The 19,202-nt window shown below is 36.7% G+C and overlaps 1 protein-coding gene and 1 non-coding gene across 9 annotated transcripts in view; one reads left to right on the forward strand and one right to left on the reverse strand.

Annotated features, from left to right (window-relative positions):
• Nucleotides 1-215: 215 nt before the first annotated feature.
• FMR1 (FMRP translational regulator 1) overlaps nt 216-19,202 on the forward strand; it is a 42,508-nt gene continuing 23,521 nt past the window's right edge. For 6 of the 8 annotated variants that reach the window (XM_045537718.1, XM_045537720.1, XM_045537719.1 and 3 more), the window contains exons 1-5: nt 307-433; nt 9,781-9,833; nt 13,231-13,324; nt 15,763-15,834; nt 16,109-16,257. In XM_045537718.1, coding sequence (XP_045393674.1) covers nt 383-433; nt 9,781-9,833; nt 13,231-13,324; nt 15,763-15,834; nt 16,109-16,257 — 419 coding nt within the window. In that variant the 5' untranslated portion in view covers nt 307-382. Of the gene's footprint in view, nt 434-9,780; nt 9,834-13,230; nt 13,325-15,762; nt 15,835-16,108; nt 16,258-19,202 lie in introns of all 8 variants that reach the window. The other 2 variants (XM_045537717.1, XM_045537725.1) reach the window with 1 other exon arrangement.
• LOC123628936 lies at nt 3,999-4,105 on the reverse strand. Its single transcript, XR_006731816.1, has one exon. It is a non-coding gene; the product is annotated as a U6 spliceosomal RNA (small nuclear RNA).

The raw sequence follows: 19,202 nt of genomic DNA on the forward strand, positions 1-19,202 counted from the left end.
TGGTCGGCTCCCAGCAGCGCGCACGCGCGTGCGCCCGGTCCGCTAGGAAAGAGAGGGCGGGGCCGAGGGGCCGGGCCCACGGGGGGAGGGACGGCGTCGGTCACATGACACGGTTTGACTGTTTACACGCGCAGCGGGCCGAGCGTTCGGCCTCAGTCAGGCGCTCGGCTCCGTTTCTGTTTCACTTCCGGTGAAGGGCCGCCTCTGAGCGGGCGGCGGGCAGACGGCGAGCGCGGGCGGCGGCGGTGACGGCGGCGCCGCTGCCAGGGGGCGTGCGGCAGCGCGGCGGCGGCGGCGGCGGCGGCGGCGGCGGCTGGGCCTCGAGCGCCTGCAGCCCACCTCTCGGAGGCGGGCTCCCGGCTGGAGCAGGGCTGTCGAGAAGATGGAGGAGCTGGTGGTGGAAGTGCGGGGCTCCAATGGCGCTTTCTACAAGGTACTTGACTCCAGGGCAGGCCCCATCCTCGCCCTCCCTGCCCTCCCTTTTCTTTTCAGCGTCGGCGGGAGACAGGCCTGGGGCCCTGTTTCCGAGTGCCGTTCCTGGGTGCTGGGGCGCGTTCGCCGGGATGTTGTTTGGGAGGGAAGGACCGGACTTGGGGCCTGTAGGAAGCCCCTGGAGCCACGCTCGGTCTCCGACGAGAGGCCCCAGCGCCTATGGGAATGAGAAACGGGCGAGAAGAGGAGGGCGCCGTTTCCAGGCCAAGCCCAGCCAGGGAGAACTGCGGATGGGCGAGGGCGGGCGGCAGGTAAAAGATCCCGGCGGGAAGGGCCAGAATCGGCTCCAAGTGATGGCTTAGTCGTCCTTTCCTAAATATCCTCTCCCAGTGAGATCCGGGCCTGACGTGTGGGTAGTTGTGGAGGAGCCGGGGGCGCTTCAGTCGGGCCGCCTCCGGCCGCGCCAAGAGGATTTAAGGTCTCCGTTGGCTTTGCTTTTCTGGTCCAGCCTTGGGACTTCGGAGAGCTCCTCAGTTCTGGGCGAGGGGTGTGGAGAAAGAGTAGTAACAGTAGTTAGCACCAAACCACAATGGCAGCTGATTTTCAGCAGCTTCTCTTTGTGGATTTCAGAGGAGATTTTAGACCCAAAAGTTTCAGGAAGACCCCAACATATCCGAGCAGTTCATTAAAGAAGTTGGTCATCATGAATATTCGTTGCACCCCTCTTTATAAATAGGGGTAAATTCAGGAATACAGATATTAGGGTGTTTAAAAACGTTATCAGCTCTGCCACTTAAAAATTTTCTGTGTGTGTCTGAGTCTCCGAAGACCTGAATATTTGCCACGAAACTTCAGAAATTAACTGAAAGTATATTATAAATCGGAATTTTAAAACCTGAGTATTTGGAAATATTTGCTTTGTGCTCTTAAGAACTTGACAATATTCCCTTTGACTTTGTAGTGTTGCAGTGGAATGGATTGTTGCGGTTTTAAATAGGCACTCATGGTTTCCTTGTGCTTTTTAAAGTTACACTGTTGCAGAGGAACTAATATCTTACATTTTTAAAAGGAACATTAAAAAACATTTTAATGCTGCAGTGCGTTGCTTGGTAGGTACCTACTGTAGAACTAGTAATCTATAAATTCTTGTTTCCTCTTGAATGTCTGTAACTTCTGTAATATCCCCCCCTTCAGTATTTTGTCAATAGAAGGTGCACGTGGAAGGAAGCATGGGAAATAGTTATTACCATTGTCCACAATTGTTAAATTTGTTATAGGATTACTTGAATGTTTCAAATGGGACATATTTGGCTGTAGGAAAATAAACAGTTGACTTTATTTGACATACATGTTTACCAATTTTGTGGAGACATTTGGAGATTAATACATTTCATAAATGAGTAAAGTATGTAAACTGTTTCATACTTGTAGCAGAAAGATAAAACCTTTTTCCGTAAAAGGAAGCAAAAAGTAACCCAGCATTTGTGTTCATAATAGTCTTACCAATGTCAAACTGTTTTAGTCAGCTCTGCAGTCAAAATTTCAGCTGCATTTATTTCATTGATCCATAATTTCTACTGGTTAGTTTGTGTAGAATAGTTTTGGGTCAGGATTGGTAGTTTTGGTCACTAGATTGGTGGTGCTAACTATAACATGTATATGAGTAGGGCCCAAAGGTTAGGCAGTATTCGAATTGATCTGTGATGTCAGCTTAGAGTGGACACCACTGAAGTTTGCTTCCTGGTGTGGAAGGATTTATTGTTCTCTTCTAGCAACCTATGATTTGCTCCTGTGATTTTGCTTGCAAACTGACTGGAATATAAGAAATGCCCTCTATTGCTGTTAATCCCCCCTTTTTGGTTTTGTTTTTTTAAAAAAGTTGCTTAATTTGAAGGTGAATAAAAAAGAACAGGTTGTCCTTTAGTTCTGTAAAGAGAGTGATACTTGAACAAATGTGTGCAGAGAAATTATCGTTATCTTTGTTTAAGGTGGATTTCTAAGAAAAACTCAAATGATCTGTATTGACGGAAAAACAGTTTCTATAATGAAAACGGTTGAAATTTTTACGTGACTTGTAATATTGATCTGAGTTATAAAAGTAAAGCAAAAGTAAACTGAGTTGCTTGTCCAATGGGATGGACAGGAAAGACAGGAAATAAAGACCAGTGAAAAATAAACTACTGTGGAGAAGTTTTACATTTATGGAAGAAGAAATAGGAACCTTGTTCATCAAATTGATAGAAAAGCTTTAAAAACTAAACAAATCAAATGACTTTAGTATAATCAAATTCAGACTTTGATTTGCTTAACTGAGCCACCATATTCCTTTTTTTTGTCTTTTTTTCCTTTTTTGTTTTTTATATTGCTTCTCAAAACTGTTGCATAAACCACCATATTCCTAAGGACAATTCTCCATTGTCTGAGCATGTTGTCCAAGTTTGCAGTATAAACTGGATAGATTATATGCTGGGAACTGTTCAATTCTTTCTTTTAAAAAAATAGCTCAGGCTCAGGATTCAGAATTAACAAAACCATGAAACCTAAACCCTAAGATTGTAACAACTCTCCTCTACTTTTTTCCCGCTGGTGTTTATTCTTAAAAACCTAAAAGATTTAATAATCACCAGCACCACTACTTTCATGCTTAGGTATTCTTTGACTTAGAAAAAGTTGGTCACGTGTACCACTTCTAGAGCCCTTATTTTTTAAACTGTGAAGCTATTTTTCATAAAATCTCTACAAACATCTTCTAGATGAATAATGTCAAAATAAGGTCTACATTCTAGGGGCATCTGCTCCAAATAATGCAGTTTTCTTTGGTCTAGGAGTTATAATGTGTTGAGAATGGTAATGAATTAACTCCATTTTAGATATAGAATGCCTATCATTCCAGTACAAATGCATTAATAAATCCTAAGATTTGTAGGCTTTATGTGCTAGCATGAAAATTACTAAAGAAGGATAAATCATATGTTGGAGATGTAAGATAAAAACCTTTTTGTTTTCTGAAAATACAGTGGCTCATAGCAGATTCATTATTGTGATAGTGTGTAATTATGCTAAATGGCAATTTTATTGTTAGATTATAATTTAATCTTATTAAGTTTAGTATCTGAAGACAGACATTCATTTGATGACTATTCTTATGGCAGCTAAAAGCTAAATATGATAAAATGTACAAACAAGAGGAATTTTTTTTTAAATGAAGACATTATTAGTGGCCTAACATGCCATTTAAGCAACATAGCCTGCTAGAAATTACAGTTTTACTACAAATAAGCTTGCACAGGGTTTGTAAATGTATAAGTTTATAAATAAACTTTCATAAAATGCAAATAAACTTGCATTCATGTTTTCTCTGAAGTCTCTTGAGCTAACTTTGCATAAAGGTGTTATTCTGTACTTCCAGGAAGTGAATTATTCAGGTCAGCCACATTTTTTTCTTCCCAGAGTCTAAATACCCTTTTTAGTGTTTAATATCTTTGTGGATGCATCCTTTTTTCCCCCTTTTGTCTTTTTTTAACTTTTTTCCTTTTTCTTTCTCCACATATTCTTTTTTTTATTATTTTTATATGGAACGCTTCACGGATTTGCATGTCATCCTTGTGCAAGGGCCATGCTAATCTTCTCTGTATCATTCCAATTTTAGTATATGTGCTGCCGAAGCGAGCACATCTCCACATGTTCTAAATCCCCTTTTTAACAGTGCATTTTCCAACTCCATACTCAAGTATTCTCGTAACCTCCAAATGATTAATTGAATGCAAAATTCAGTGGTATAGTACTTGGGTTTCTGATTCTTGCCCACTGTAGGAATGTGCTTCTTGCAATGATTAGAATCATGATTATGGTAATAGCTAACAGGTGCTGAGTGCTTTCTAGGTGCCAGGCACTGTTCTGGGTGCTTTATCTCTGTTATTTAATCCTCCTCCACAAATTTGAGATACCGTTATTCCCATTTTTTTTAGATGAGGATGTAGATATACAGAGAGATTATGGCAACTGTCTTACTACTAAGAGGCAGAGCTATTAAGGGTGGGATCTAGGATTACAAATCAGGCATCTCACTTCTGAAGTGATGAAATTTAGCTTGAAGAAATTAATTTGATTTCCTGCTCAATTTTCAATTTCATTGTGGTCTTTGATTGTGTATTTGTTGCTCCAACACTGCCTTAGCATCCTCTAACTATAATTGAAAGGTTATGTTAACCAATTTTTGCTGTTGATACAAAGATGTCATTAAATATTCAGTTTGTGTATGAGCTTTCTTTTTTATTAACTCTTGCATCTTGACATATATCGCTGTAATTCTTCATGTGGATGCCTATTAAGGAAAGATAAAGTTAGAAATCTTTGATTCTGCTAATAAGCTTGTTTTTGTTACATTGGGAGTATTTCAGAAATACTGAAATTAGAATACATACACACGAGGAAAATTAATAACTCATTAATATTGTTTGCTCTCTACATGTCTGTGTTGTCTTTTGGTCAGGATGAGCCAGAAAGAATTGTATTTCTTTATGATTTGTAGTAAATACCTTTATGAAATGAAGTGTTCCGGACATATGCTATGGTTGGAAGGACTGTTGATGAGGTTTATTGTTTCTGTTTGTTCATTCCCTTACATTGTCAGTGCCCATATACAAGGGGGACAAAGTGATAACTCACTTTATGTATGAAGCCTTGGATTTCAGTCGAATTTTATCACATTTCATATGTCCCTATCCTCTCCTGCAGGTTTTCCTTAGAGAAGAATATTTTACAGTGTTGTAAGTTTTTTCTAATGAAAATTATTGTAGCACTACATGTTCTGTCTTCAGTAAGTGGTAGAAGCCTACTGATACTGTAGTATTTGTATTCAGTGGTGTTGGGGGCTTACACTGAAACTTCTACACTGGGTAACTTTTCCTCTCACCAATGTCTTCTGTTTGTAGGGTAGCTTAATAAGCTCTAAGGGGTGTAAGGCGTAGTAGAGGAATAAGAGTTTACCCAAATAGGGATGGACTTTCTTTATTTCATTAGTCCTGGTAATGTAATGTTTGATTTGTATTGCTCTAGTCATTACATACTTTGGTTAAGTATGATTTTTGTGATTGTCTCTTTGGCCCAGTAGCCAGTAAATTGGGGATTTTTAAAAATTTAGTATTTATTTCCCCCAATGGAGAACCTATATCTGTCTTTAACTGTACTTTGTTTTTCACCTTTCTCAAGTCCTAAATAGTTTTCATCACATTTTTTATTCCCAGTGTCTAAGTAACCTTTTAGTATTTAATATCTTTGTGGCAGCATCTTTTTCTTTCTTATCACAATTTTTAAAGCTTTTAAGTGTGCTTCTTGTTGGGATCTAACTCTTCCAAATGCAAGAGGATTTATGGTTCTGCATCTTTTATAAAATATGTTCTCTACTTTATCTCTCATTTATGTAGTGCCAGCTATGTGTGTAATTTTATTACAACCACCTTAGGAGGCTGATCCAGTTCCTTATATGCAGACAAAGAGTCTGAGGTCCAGAGATCACTTCTTGGAGAGTCCCACAGCTGTTATGTGGTAGAGCCAAGATTTTGAACCTAGGTCTGATTCACAACTCTTAACCACTAAGCTCACTGACTCCAATAAGAGCCCTAGCTCTCATCTCGTACAGTGTAGTTCCTTTTGTGCATTCATTTAAATTCATTCAATTTACTGTCCTTGGAAACCTCTCAGGAATCTCCTCAACCTATTTTCTCCACAAACAGCCAACTTTGCTTGATAGATAGGGATCACAACAAAAGGTAGTTTTCCAAGTTGGTGATGGGTGGGGTGATAGTGCTCTGGAAGTAGCCAGAGAAGCAGGGTATGGGGGCGGGGGGTAAGGGAAGGGTCAAAAGGAGGGTTACTGGAGAAAGTTTGATGAGAAACAGAAAAAGGAACCCTTGTTGGAGTGAAGGTTTAATAAAAGGCCTTAGAAGTCACAGGAGGAGGTGTTTGTCCTTGGTGTGAGTGCAGACCAGAGGCAACGTATGAGTTTCTTTTATTCTACTTATTAAAGCAGCAACCAGAAGGTATCACATGCCTTCTGCCTTCACTTAATATGCAAACAAGGTGACTAAAAATGACTGATTTTGAAACAATCATGCAAACATTCATATTCGGAAAGCAGTGGCCCTGTTAGGCTATGATGATTACTCCAACAGTTTCTGATACTACATCCGGAATTGCATTCAGAGCCTGCAAAATCTTCTAATTTCTTTTTGAATAGTCACAACACTTGCAGATCTTCCTCTTTTGGGGGAATGTTTGATTTTAGGAAATAAGCAAATGTGGCGAATAACTATGATTAAACTGGGCAGTAATTTTTAGGCAAATAGAAAAAAATAAAAATATAGCAATGTAGTAATAAGGCTGACGTTAGAGTGCTTTTATGATGGGTCTGAAAACACTGCCCAACATTTGTAAATGTTTTACGTCAACGCTGTCTGCTGTTAAGCCGTATGTGGCTTCTGAGTACTTGAAATGTGTCAAGAGTGAATGGGAGACTGATTTTAATTTTATTTAATTTTAATTAATTTAAATGTAAATTTACAGCCACACATGACCAGTAGCTTACCATGGTGGACAGCATGGGTTGGAAAGATGTTTGATTTACTGAGAACAGTTCTTCACCTAGCTGTAATAAGGTTCTGTTAGCTGACTAAAGTACTTAACATTTTTAGCATATAATATACAGTGGGGAACTAATGTTAGTTACTCCCAAGACCGGTAAACATTATAAAACTTTAGATAAGGATGAAGACAGAAGCAATGGCCCTTCTTTGTAAATAAGGAATCGATCAATCACCTCCTAATAAGAGTCTTGATTTTAATTCATAATATAATACCACCCCAAAAAGCAGATTGTTAATTTGTTATTAGCCATCATGTAAAGACAAAGGAGAAATGGGGGCCAGGGAAGTTCCCATTCTCCATAGTTTTTATGATTTAGATTATAAAACTAAGAGCCTAACAGTGACCAGTTCCTGCCAGTTTAACTCAAAATCTGGCTTCTCTGTTGCTGAAGTAATAGTGTGAGGCAAGCAGCCTGGTAGAGCACTGGGGGCATGCACCGTTTTGAAATCTAGTATATTCTAAAATCATGGTCAATATTAAAGTAGAGTTCTCAAAATATGCTGTAGAAATAATAATTTAGCCACTTTGTGTATAATAGAACACGTGGGTGCGCCATTATAGTCCACATTGATCTTACAAGGGAACTTTAATCTTTTAGCATAGCTTTACTTTTAGTCATTTAAGCTTTATTTCAGAAATTTGGTATCTCTAAGTTGCTTCCATGTCAGTGTTTTCCAGGGCCCTGCCTCAGCTTCCATAGTTTTTCTTAGGAGCAACTAATTAATATTTGACTCCATATGCTTTAATTTGATATTTTGGGAAGTTCTGTTTTTTTAAAAGCATCCTTTTATGTCAGGCCTTTGAAGACATATTTGCTTACCAAGACGTTTGCATTGAATCATATGTTTAAAATATTTATTGGGCACCCATTATATGCCACAAATTGTACCAGTTACTGAGGACACAGAAGTTAAAAAATGGTCTTAATCTGAACTAGTTACCTTCTCAATATCCAATATGGATATCAATATCCAAAGTCACAAGGATTTACTACAATGTTTTCTCCCAAGAATTTTATAGTTTTAGCTCTTACAATTAGGTTACTGATGCATTTTCATTGATTTTTGTATATGGTAGGAGGTAAAGGTCAAAATTTAAAATATATTCTTTTTGTATGTGGATGTCCAATTGTCCCAGGTCCATTCGTTGAAAGCACTATTTTTCGCCATTGAATTGTCTTGACTTCTTTGTTGACAAAGGATTTATTTCTGTCATACGCAAGCTGTTTCTCAATGTCTAAGCCTTTGTGCCTGCTGCCCCTTAGACCTAGTGAAATGCCTCTCCATCTTCCACTCCCTTTTGTTTGGTTAATTCTTCCTTATCCTTTAAGGTTCAGTAGGAACCTCAGCATCTTCAGTATGTCTTCCCTTATCAACCTACTGCTACCACCCACGCACATACCTTTTCTCCAAGTCTGAGAGAGGAACCTCTTAGGCAATGATCCATTTAACATTAATAGCTATTCATTGTGTTCATACTAGGCACATTGAAATACAACTGAATAAGACCTGATATTACCCTCAGGAAGCTTATTGCTAGTGAGAAAATGGGCTATAATAACAGAATGGGGTAAGTTTATAGTAGGGATAGTCATAGGTTGCTATGAGACTGCAAAGAACAGGAATTTAACCTACTCTTTAACCTACTCTTCTGGGTTTTCCCATTGAAGGTGACCTCCGAATTGAAACATAGATGACTGATAGGAGATACCTAAGTAAAAAGAGGGGAAGGACAATAGGAAAGAAAGAAGAGAGAGGCCCAGAAACTTCAAAGTATGGCACAAGTAGTTTAGCATTGCTGGATCACAAACTCAAAGGATGTGAAAGATGAAGCTTGAGGGGTAGGGGCAGATCATGACAGCAAGCCTTTTACAGCCAGAGGAGTTTGGCCATGATCCTACAGGCAGGGAGAAACCACTGAAAGAAATATATACAGAACAAATCTGGGTAAGAAGCTTAAATCTCTCCAAGCCATTTAAAAATGAATTGATATAAAGCCCTTTGCATTTCTTTATGCTTTATCCTATTCTTCTAATTGTCAAAAAACAAACAAACCCAAACCCTCCTTTTCTGTACCTACTAAAAACTTCATATTATAGAATTACAGCAGCATGCTGGTTAAAGAATTCTTGATAATTAGTTAGCTGTTACTTTAGTTCTGTCTGTCTGCAGATTGCTAGCCATTGTGTCATCAGATATAAAAGATTTAAAGCTCTGGATTTTATATTTTTCTCCAAGCCCTGTGAGACTGATAATTTAATTAAACTGTCTGTAGCAATTGGACTTTTTTTAGTGGCGTTTGCAGCATATGGTTGTTATATTTAATCATTTACTGTTGTATTCTAAAATTTTATTAAGGAGAAAAAGATAGGTTACAACAGGTCTATACTGCCTAACATATGGCTCTGGAACAATTTTCTTAGTTTTCAATAATTCTAGCCTAAAGTGTATGTCGAGCTTTGCACTCACCACCACATTGTAGTTTTCAGTATGTTTGTCTCTCTTCTGAGATGCGGAACTCTTTGGAGCAATGTTTTTTTTTTTTAATTTAGTATTTTAACTAGCACATAGTAGGTGGCAGTATAGATGTGATTAATGAATGGTCCTCAAAAACTGACCCTCATTTGAAGCTCCATTTTATTCTTAAAAACATAAAAAACAAAAGTGATTTTTAAACTTAAATTAACTGGTGTTTTTCTTACAGGCATTTGTAAAGGATGTTCATGAAGATTCAATAACAGTTGCCTTTGAAAACAAGTAAGTCTCTTGATACAGAATTTTAATGTTCAGGTGCTTTAATATTTTATGCTAATTCCTTTTATACTCTTCATTTTTTAAATTCAAGTTTAGTTTGAGTGTTTTTCAGGAATGGATCATTATGTTACTGACCAAGATCTTTCTGAACAACCTAATATTAAACCAGTGGAATGGTCCTTAGCAGTCGTTCCTGCTAATGACCTCAGAGGTCCCTAATTGTATAATATTGATCCTTACATCTCAGTTCCCTTGAATGTGAAGAAAGAAACCAGATTCTTCTATATTAGTAACTGAGAGCTTGGATAGGATTATTTGTGATTTTTAAAAGATGGAGATGAAGGGATTCATGAGTATTGGTTTAAAAAAAAAAACTCCATGTGAGTTTGGTAACATAACATCTAAAGCTGATAGCTTTAGTTATCTAGTATATTTTTAGAAAATTTTTCCTCACAACACATAAGGAGCAACAGTCTAGTATGTTTTATCAGAAACAATCATTTACCCAGTAACTTATTTTTTGTTTCATATGTTTATAATCAGTAATAGCAGTAGCTAATCTTTTCTGCTTCCTTTTACTCAATGAGAAAATCAAAATACTTATATGCCTAGGAATGTTAGCTGTGTGAAACCATCAATAGTGTAGGTGTTAATATTTTACTGGGGGAGACAAGCCTCTTGACTAAATTGTTTGAATGGTAATCAAAGCTATTTTTCATGGTAGTGGGCAAGATTCTAAAGTACATATAATCTACTTAACCAAAGTGTAGATACGGGCCATGATCTTGGGATTTTACTGAACTCTGATGAATACTAGACAGTTATGACATTTTGGCTTTTATGTACTGAGAGAATTAATGGTATATCAAAATGAGACCACAAATCTATGGAGACAGAAAGTAGATTAATGGTTGCTTAGTGCTTTGCTGGGGCGGGGTGGGGAGTGGGGATGATGAGGGAGAAAGCCATAGCTAAAGAGTACAGGATTTCTTTTTGAGATGATGAAAATGTTCTAAAATGGACTGTTAATGATTTCACATATCTGTGAGTATGCTAAAAACCATTGAATTGTACATTTAAGTTGATGAATTATATGGTATGTGAGTTGTATCCCAATAAATCTGCTAAAATGTAATATGTGATCCAGACATGTTAAGCAATAAATAAAAAGCATCTTCTGAAATAATGTAAAAGCAGGCCTGCATTTCAGCATCTAGAAAATAAATTTTGTAATTAGACTGTTTGCAGATTGTTTTGGCTAGCAACAGGACAAAGTAGAATCTTTAGATGCCTGATACACATTTAGGGGGCCAGAGAAAATGATTTAGAGTGTCCAACCCTGTTTGTACCTCTAGACTAATAATCTCAGTTCAAAACATAAGTTTGAATAATGGAATAACTTTCTTTAAATACATAAAGCCAAAAGTTTCAGAATTTGCCTCTTTGCTGTTTCATTAACCCGTGGTTATATAATAGACGACAGCTTCACACCTCTAATGGAGGAATCTTTGATTACCGGGAGAGTAATGTCTTTCTTGTAATTATACTCTTTATCTACTTAACTTACTCCCATCACTAGGAAAACACTCTTTCCTATAAATGGATTGTTATCTTTATTTGCCACTCTTAGTTTCTCCTGTAGGCTATAATCTGATATGTTAAGCAAACACTAATTTCCTCTATGCATTTAAGAATTTGTCTAGTTTATACATTGATTTATCAGATTTAGTTCTTTTTGGTTTTCAATCAGATTTTTACCATAAGCTTAAAATTATTCCATCTTTGGATCTTCTAATTATTTATCTCCTGTACTGTGTCTGCATTAAAGCTTCTCTTCAAGCCCTTTGGCATCCGGGGAATTTGAAATAGATTATCTGTTTTTTGTTTTTCCCTGTGTTCATGAACTATGTTTAAAATACAAAACTGAGTTTGAGGCCATCATGAGGGTTTAATAGATCCCTACCAAAGTAGTCTTTTACCCCTTGTGTGTTTCCTTTTTGTTTTTCTGTTAAAAACAGAATAACAAAGTGTTTTATAGAACTTCAGATTATATTTACCTTTTCTTTCAATCATGAAGAAACTCTTGTTACTATGATAACAGGTTATTTCAGGTGCTTGGTTTTTATTAATAGGTGCTTCCTAAAGATTTCATAAAGCATAAAGGTGTTTCTATAAACATTTTTGAATAACGAATTTAAATTTTTATCTTTATACACTTAAGACTTAAAATCTTCCTTCTTTGAAACCAAGAAAATTATACATATTGTATGATTTACAAGTAAAATTGAGCAATGAATTAGCATTATAATATGTTGAGTCACTAACTTTCAATAAGTATAAAAAGCCTTTTCTGAAGTAAAGACAATTTTTTTTTAAGTTTTATAGTTTTCAAAACAGTTTCCTCTGTATAATAATTCAGGGGAAAGGTTCAGTCTAAATTAGGCCCTAATCACATTTTCACAAATTCTAACTTAATTATTTACTCTCTTATATAATAGCTCTTTTTAAAAAAATAAAAACAGCACTTTTGTCAATAGAATTTCACTAAGAAAGCCCTTTAGCAAAACATTGACGTAATACATAGAACAGATCTCAGTATTTGCTAATGAAATACCCCAAATAGAATCCAGAAGTGACTACTCCAGCAGTTGAATTTTCAGTGTTGTTGCAAAGTCTGCCTTTTAATATTTTATATCGTGGGGATAAAAGAATAATTTGGTATCTTTCAAAATTGTTCCATATCATTTTAAATTTAAAAAACATAGGCAACTTAATCGAACTCCTATAGGCTGTCTCCATCGGGTTTCTATGGTTTAGGAGACCCCACCATCCCAGTGCATGCTGATAACATCATGCTGATCAGCACCCATGACAAGGATTGACCACCTCGTGGGATCTAAAATTTAAAGGGGGACAAGTGAGTTGCGAATTGCTAACGTGCTGACTGTCCCAGTTTGCTTGGAAATTAGCAGGCAGTTACTATGGTCTTTGGAATGTGGTTAAATTCCTTTGCAAGTGAAAGTATGTTGATATTACTAACAATTAATGATACTAACATTTCATTTAAATATCAAAGGAAATTTCTGTTGTGGTGTTTTAAAATTCTGAGAAGTTGAAGTTACTGGAAAAAAGACTTGAAAATCATGGTGGTGTTCTATTACGTTTAGAGAAATATTCCAAATAGAAGTACAAGGCTGCTGTGCTGCATGTAGACTTTGTTGAAATGTTCCTATGTTGCCATTACACTGCACTCAACAAAAACTGACCCATTTTAAAGCATTTGCTTCTTTAAACTAGAAAAAGACGGTCACGGTTACCCAAAAGTTGATGGCAGAGTGGTCATTGTTTTCAGTTAAACATGAAAAGCATGCTAAATAATTGTATGTTTGCTTATTTGCAGTTGGCAGCCAGAGAGGCAGATTCCATTCCATGATGTCAGATTTCCACCTCCTGTAGGTTATAATAAAGATATAAATGAAAGTGATGAAGTTGAGGTGAGTTCCCCTGCTGTAGAGAGTTATTAAGCACTGAAGGAGTTGGGATATTTAATTCGCCTGTGCTTTTTTTTTATACCTTGTCTTTAACACTATTTAAATTACTTTGAAAATTATAGCTGAGATGGACATGTGCTTTTGACTAACCCATCTTAATAATGATTTGAAATGATATGTGGTGCTTAAATTTGGCTATATGAGCAGCAGTCAATACATACATTTGAAAGTCATTACCCAAAGTTCCTTTGCCCACTAGTACTTCTTTTCCCCTTTTCCTCAATCTTGGAATCTTTGTTTGAATGATGTATTGTTCATTTATAACTGTGTCCCCATTTTAAGCAAAATGCATTAGGAAATTAATTTTACAAAGGAAAGAAATCGTGCTTTATTATAGAGCAGTTTCCTAAAATTTCTGTACATAGCAGTGAATCTTCCTGGTATGTATTTTTAAAACAACCTGTAAGCTTTAATTTATACGTGTAGGCAAAACCTCATTTTTGCAGGGCATACTGTGAACCACCTCATCTGCCATCGAGCTCTTTGACTGAAAGGTGCTATTAGAGATCTAACACATGAGCAAAAACATTGTGATTTCTCTCTCCATTGGAAATTGGTTTTGCATTTAAGGCACTTACAGTATTTTGTATACCTTTTGTAGTATTCTCCCTTCTTCCTACCCTTTCACACACATTTTGAGCTGCTTCTCTTCTTTCTCCACAAAATTAAACATAATGCCTGTTAATAGTTGAAACTTCATGAATATTTGCAATATGAAGAAGGAAGCAGCTAAGTAGACATTTGTATAGGTAAGGCAAAATGGTTCTAGGTCTTTGAGTTCTTTTTTGCTGCACTAGGCGCTAAAGGTGCAATGAAACAGGACAGAGGTCTGTACCGTTTATTTATTGATTGATTGATTGTCTTTTTTTTTTCTGGATATCATTTATTTGACAGAGTCCTTGGCCTTTGAGGTCACATTCCAGTGAGGATAACTAATATGACAGGTGTGAGTAAGTCATATGAAGAAAAGAGCAAGAGAGTGGAAGGTGATATAGGGGCAAGAGTGCTATTTTTGAAAGTGGTCAGGGGAGATCTCTGATTGTCCAGGCCTGTGTTCTTCTCTCGACAGTTTTAAAGTGGAAATAGGTAAAGTGTTATTTATTTACCAAAAGGTACTGAATACCTAGTACATGTAGGCAACTGGGTGTAGTTTTGTAACAGATCCTAGTAGGGAACAGAAACACTGTCTGTACTTAGCTGCCTACTTCCTCAGTAGAGTTCAAGCTCTCTGAAGGCAAGGACTAGGTCTTTTGGGCTGTCTGTATCCGGAGTACTCATAGTAGTGTTTGATGGAGGAACAAAAGGGACTTTTCCCCAATTTAGTCACATGACAAGTGGGGACCAATGAGACACTTGCTAGGATGACCTCACTGTATTACATAACAGTTAGTTTAGGTTATTTCTCTGGCTAGAGCAGAGTTGAGAAAGTGATGGAGGCAAGTGGGAAAGGTAGGTTAAATTGTATTTAGTTATTATATTGTATGACCATTAACTTCACTTGTAAAGGGAGACAAGAGTTTGAGCCTTGACTTGCTTGTCAGCCTTAGACTCTGTACTTCTCTCTACTGTTGGGCCTCTCCTCTCCAACCTCTTTGTCCTCTCTGCTTCTGAGTAATTCTGCCTGCCTCTCCATGTATACTGTATTGTCTCTTTTCCTATTAACCTTGATTTGCTAGTGTCTTCACAAAAGGTTCCATGCTGCACATCGTAAGTAAACTTTGAAATGGTCACCAGAGAGATTGGTTAGAAGAACTGATCCACAGTGTGCGAGGGAGCAGGAAGGTGATATCGGAGGATTGCCAGTGTGGAGTTGTCCTGTATAGTGGAGAGGAAGTAGGAGACCAGAGAATGACCTAGGATCTGTCCATTTAGTTAGTCCCCAGGAGACATGAATGCCAGCATGGTATACTTAGTGGGCTGAGTGGTCAGTAGTCTTACTCATATAGTGACCAGGCAGTAGGCCAGGGTAAGTAACTCCCAGTTTTTGCTTATCAGAATAAAACAAAAGTAAGTTTTAGATACATTAAAGTAATTTTTAGGTACATTTTTATAGCTAACTATCCAATGAAAGTATGCCTATGTTTATGAATGGTCAGCTTTTCTTTAGCATCTATGTTCAAAGTACTAATTATTATTGAAGTAGAACAGAGAAATAGGAAGATTGTTTTTTACAGGGAGCTCCCAGGCAATCTCAGGTCATTTCTGATTATGTATCTCTGGCTAGTTCAGGGTACATAAGGGTACAATTTGGTTGAAGGTATATGGCATATGATTTGAAGATACCTAGGGGCATTTTAAGAAAATTTCCTCGATGTCTAATTATGTATGGATTTGAAAATTATGTTAATCATGAAATATTCTGTGTTGTGATTTTTGTATAGGTTTATTCCAGAGCAAATGAAAAAGAGCCTTGCTGTTGGTGGTTAGCTAAAGTGAGGATGATAAAGGGTGAGGTAGGAAAATGTTTATTTAAGTTTCTTTTCTTATACTATTTCCCTTTTCTAAACCCAGATTCTGCATTTCAGTCTGGATTTCTATTCTGAAATAATATCTCATTTTGAGTCATTTTATTAAAATATTTTCACTATGTGATATGTTTCATGTGTTTCGGTTGATTAAATTTTTCCCCCTCTAGAAAATTTATTTTAAAATAACTGAATTAGGGATAGCTTGTTGCTCTTACTATAAAAACTGTGACTGGGAATGACTTGTATTTATTTCTCTCAGTTTTATGTGATAGAATATGCAGCATGTGATGCTACATACAATGAGATTGTCACAATTGAACGTCTAAGATCAGTTAATCCCAACAAACCTGCCACAAAAGATACTTTCCATAAGATCAAACTGGACGTGCCAGAAGACTTACGACAAATGTAAGTTGGTACACATGAAATGGTGAGAATTTACAGGTAATGTGTAATTAATTTAAGAAAATATACATTTAAAAATAGTAGAAATTGAATTTTAAATTTAGTGAACTTTGGCAAAAATGGTTTGGCTTGCAAAAGTAGTGGGAAAAAATTTATTTAGCTTTTCCTAGTTATATAATCAAGCCAGCCTTGTACTTGTTTAAACTTACTTGGCTAGGTACATGGCTGATGTACACTATGTATATTTGTTTTCTAGGGTTTAATTAGCTTTGTTTACAAATTTTAAGATTTTGAAATGAATAAAACAGATGCAATTATTCTGTCATACATAAGTCACAAATCAAATTCTAGGCTATAAAGATTTTGCCAGGTCTTTTTCCTTTTAGCTAAAATGTCTTCAGATAAATATGTAATTAGTAGAGCTAAGAAGCTTCAAAAGATCATCTCAGTCTTACAATCCTTGATCTGAAATAATGTTAAAGACTTTAGATAAGAGATTCCTTGTTGAAGATTTCATCAAGAGGATGTGGTGAGTTTGATTTGGATGTGTTATGCCTCAGATGATAAACATTAAATTGCAGTTCAGAATACATAGAAATCCTTTTTGATTCTAGAGATTGTGTATGTGTATAAATATTTGTGCCTTCTCATTTTTATACATTTCCTTCTCTCAAATTGGTCAGCAGTTTTTCTTTGAAAAAGAAACAACAAAACAGAATCAGATAGCTTGTAGCTATCCCCAAAAGCTTTCTAACAGCTGGCACAAGAAAACTACTGACTTACATGTATTTGAAATCAGGAAACCTGCAGAGTAGAGTGGTTCTTTAAATATGTCTCCTTGGTGATCTAAGTCCACCAGTAATCCCTTAAGAGCATAACTTCTTTTTTTTTTTCCTTTTTCTATATCAAATGCTTGGATTGGCTGAGTATTTCAGAGATGTACAGCAAGGGAACTAAACTTTTAAATGGATATAGCATATTTTACATAAATCAAATTTAATATGAATCCATGATTTGTCTTTATTTTTATTATGTTTTTAAATTTTAGAATATTGTGGGAGTACAAATGTTTTGTTTACATGAATTGGTTTTGTACAGTTTGAATCCAAGTTTTAAGTGTGTTGTCCATCACCCTGATAGTGTACATTCTACCCATTAGGTGTGAATTTACCCATCCCCTCCTCCCCTCTCCCACCTTCATTTACTTGAATTTTACTACCATATGTGCACATGAGTGTGGATCTATTAGTTCCAATTTAGTAGTGAATACATGTGGCGTTTGTTCTTCCATTCTTGCAGTACTTCACTTAAAAGGATGGTCTCCACTTCCTTCCATCCAGGTTGTTACACAAGGTATTAGTTCACCATTTTTTTATGGCTGAGTAGTGCTCCATGGTATACCTATATACCCCATTGTATTAATCCACTCATGAATTGATGGGCAAATGGGTTGTTTCCACATCTTTGCAATTATGAATTGTGCTGCTATAAACATTCAAGTGCAAGTGTCTTTTTAATAAAATGTCTTTTTTTCCTTTGGGTAAATACCAGTAGTGGGATTGCCGGATCAAATGATAGGTCTACTTTTAGTTCTTGGAGGCATCTCTACACTACTTTCCATAGAGGTTGAACTAGTTTGCAGTCCCACCAACAGTGTACAAAGTGTTCCTTTCTCTCTGCAGCCATGCCAGTGTCTGTTGTTTTGGGACTTGCCGGTATCTGGAAGAGTTTTTCCAACCTCTTCTAGAATTCCTATAATTTCATGCCTTAGGTTTAAGTCTGTTATCCTTCGTGAATTAATTTTTGTGAGTGGTGAGAGGTGCGGATCCTCTTTAAATCATCTACATGTGGCTATCCAATTTTCTCAGCACCATTTATTGAACAGGGATTGTTTTCCCCAGTGTATGTTTTAGTCAGCGTTGTCAAAGGTCAGATGGCAATATGAGGATGGTTTATATCTGGATTCTCTGTTCTGAGCCATTGGTCTATGTCTCTGTTCTTGTGCCAGTACCAGGCTGTTTTGGTTATTATACCCTTCCTCATAGTATAGCTTGAAGCCCGGTAAATTGATGCCTCCCGAATTGTTCATTTTGCTTAAAGTTGTTTTGGCTATTTGGGGTCTTTTCTGGTTCCATATGAAGCATAGAATTATTTTTTCTAGATCTGTGAAAAATGACATTGGTATTTTAATGGAGATTGAATCTGTAAGTCACTTTGGGTAGTATAGACATTTTAATGATGTTGATTCTGCAAACCCACGAGCACTATGTTTTTCCATTTGTTTACATCTTCTGCAATTTCTTTCCTCAGTGTTTCTTAGTTCTCCCTGTGGAGGCCTTTCACCTCCTTGGTTAAATATATTCCTAGGTATTTTATTTTCTTTGTTGCTATTGTGAAAGGTATTAAGTCTTAGATTTGATTCTTACCTTCACTGTTGTTGGTGTAGAGGAATGCTACTGATTGATATGCATTGATTTTGTAACCGAGACTTTGCTGAATTTATTTATCGGTTCCAGGAGTCTCTTGGCAGAATATTTGGGCTTTTCTAGATATAATAGCATATCATCAGCAAAGAGTGATAGTTGGACCTCTTCTTTCCTGATTTGGATACCCTTGATTTCCTTCTCTTGTCTGATTGCTCTGGCTAGGACTTCTAGTACTATGTTTAACAGAAGTGGCGACAGTGGGCAGCCTTGTCTGGTTCCAGTTCTGAGTGGGAATGCTTTCAGTTTTTCCCCATTCAGTATGATGGTGGCTGTGGGTTTGTCATATATGGCTTTTATCATATTGAGGTATGCTCCATCTATGCCTATTTGGTTAAGAGTTCTTATAAAAAGGTGCTGAATTTTGTTAAATGCTTTTTCTATGTCTGTTGAGAGGATCATGTGGTCTTTGTTTTTGCTTCTGTTTATGTGGTGAATCACATTTATAGATATATGTATGTTGAG

The sequence above is a fragment of the Lemur catta genome, chromosome X, assembly GCF_020740605.2.
Source record: "Lemur catta isolate mLemCat1 chromosome X, mLemCat1.pri, whole genome shotgun sequence".
NCBI lineage: Eukaryota > Metazoa > Chordata > Mammalia > Primates > Lemuridae > Lemur > Lemur catta.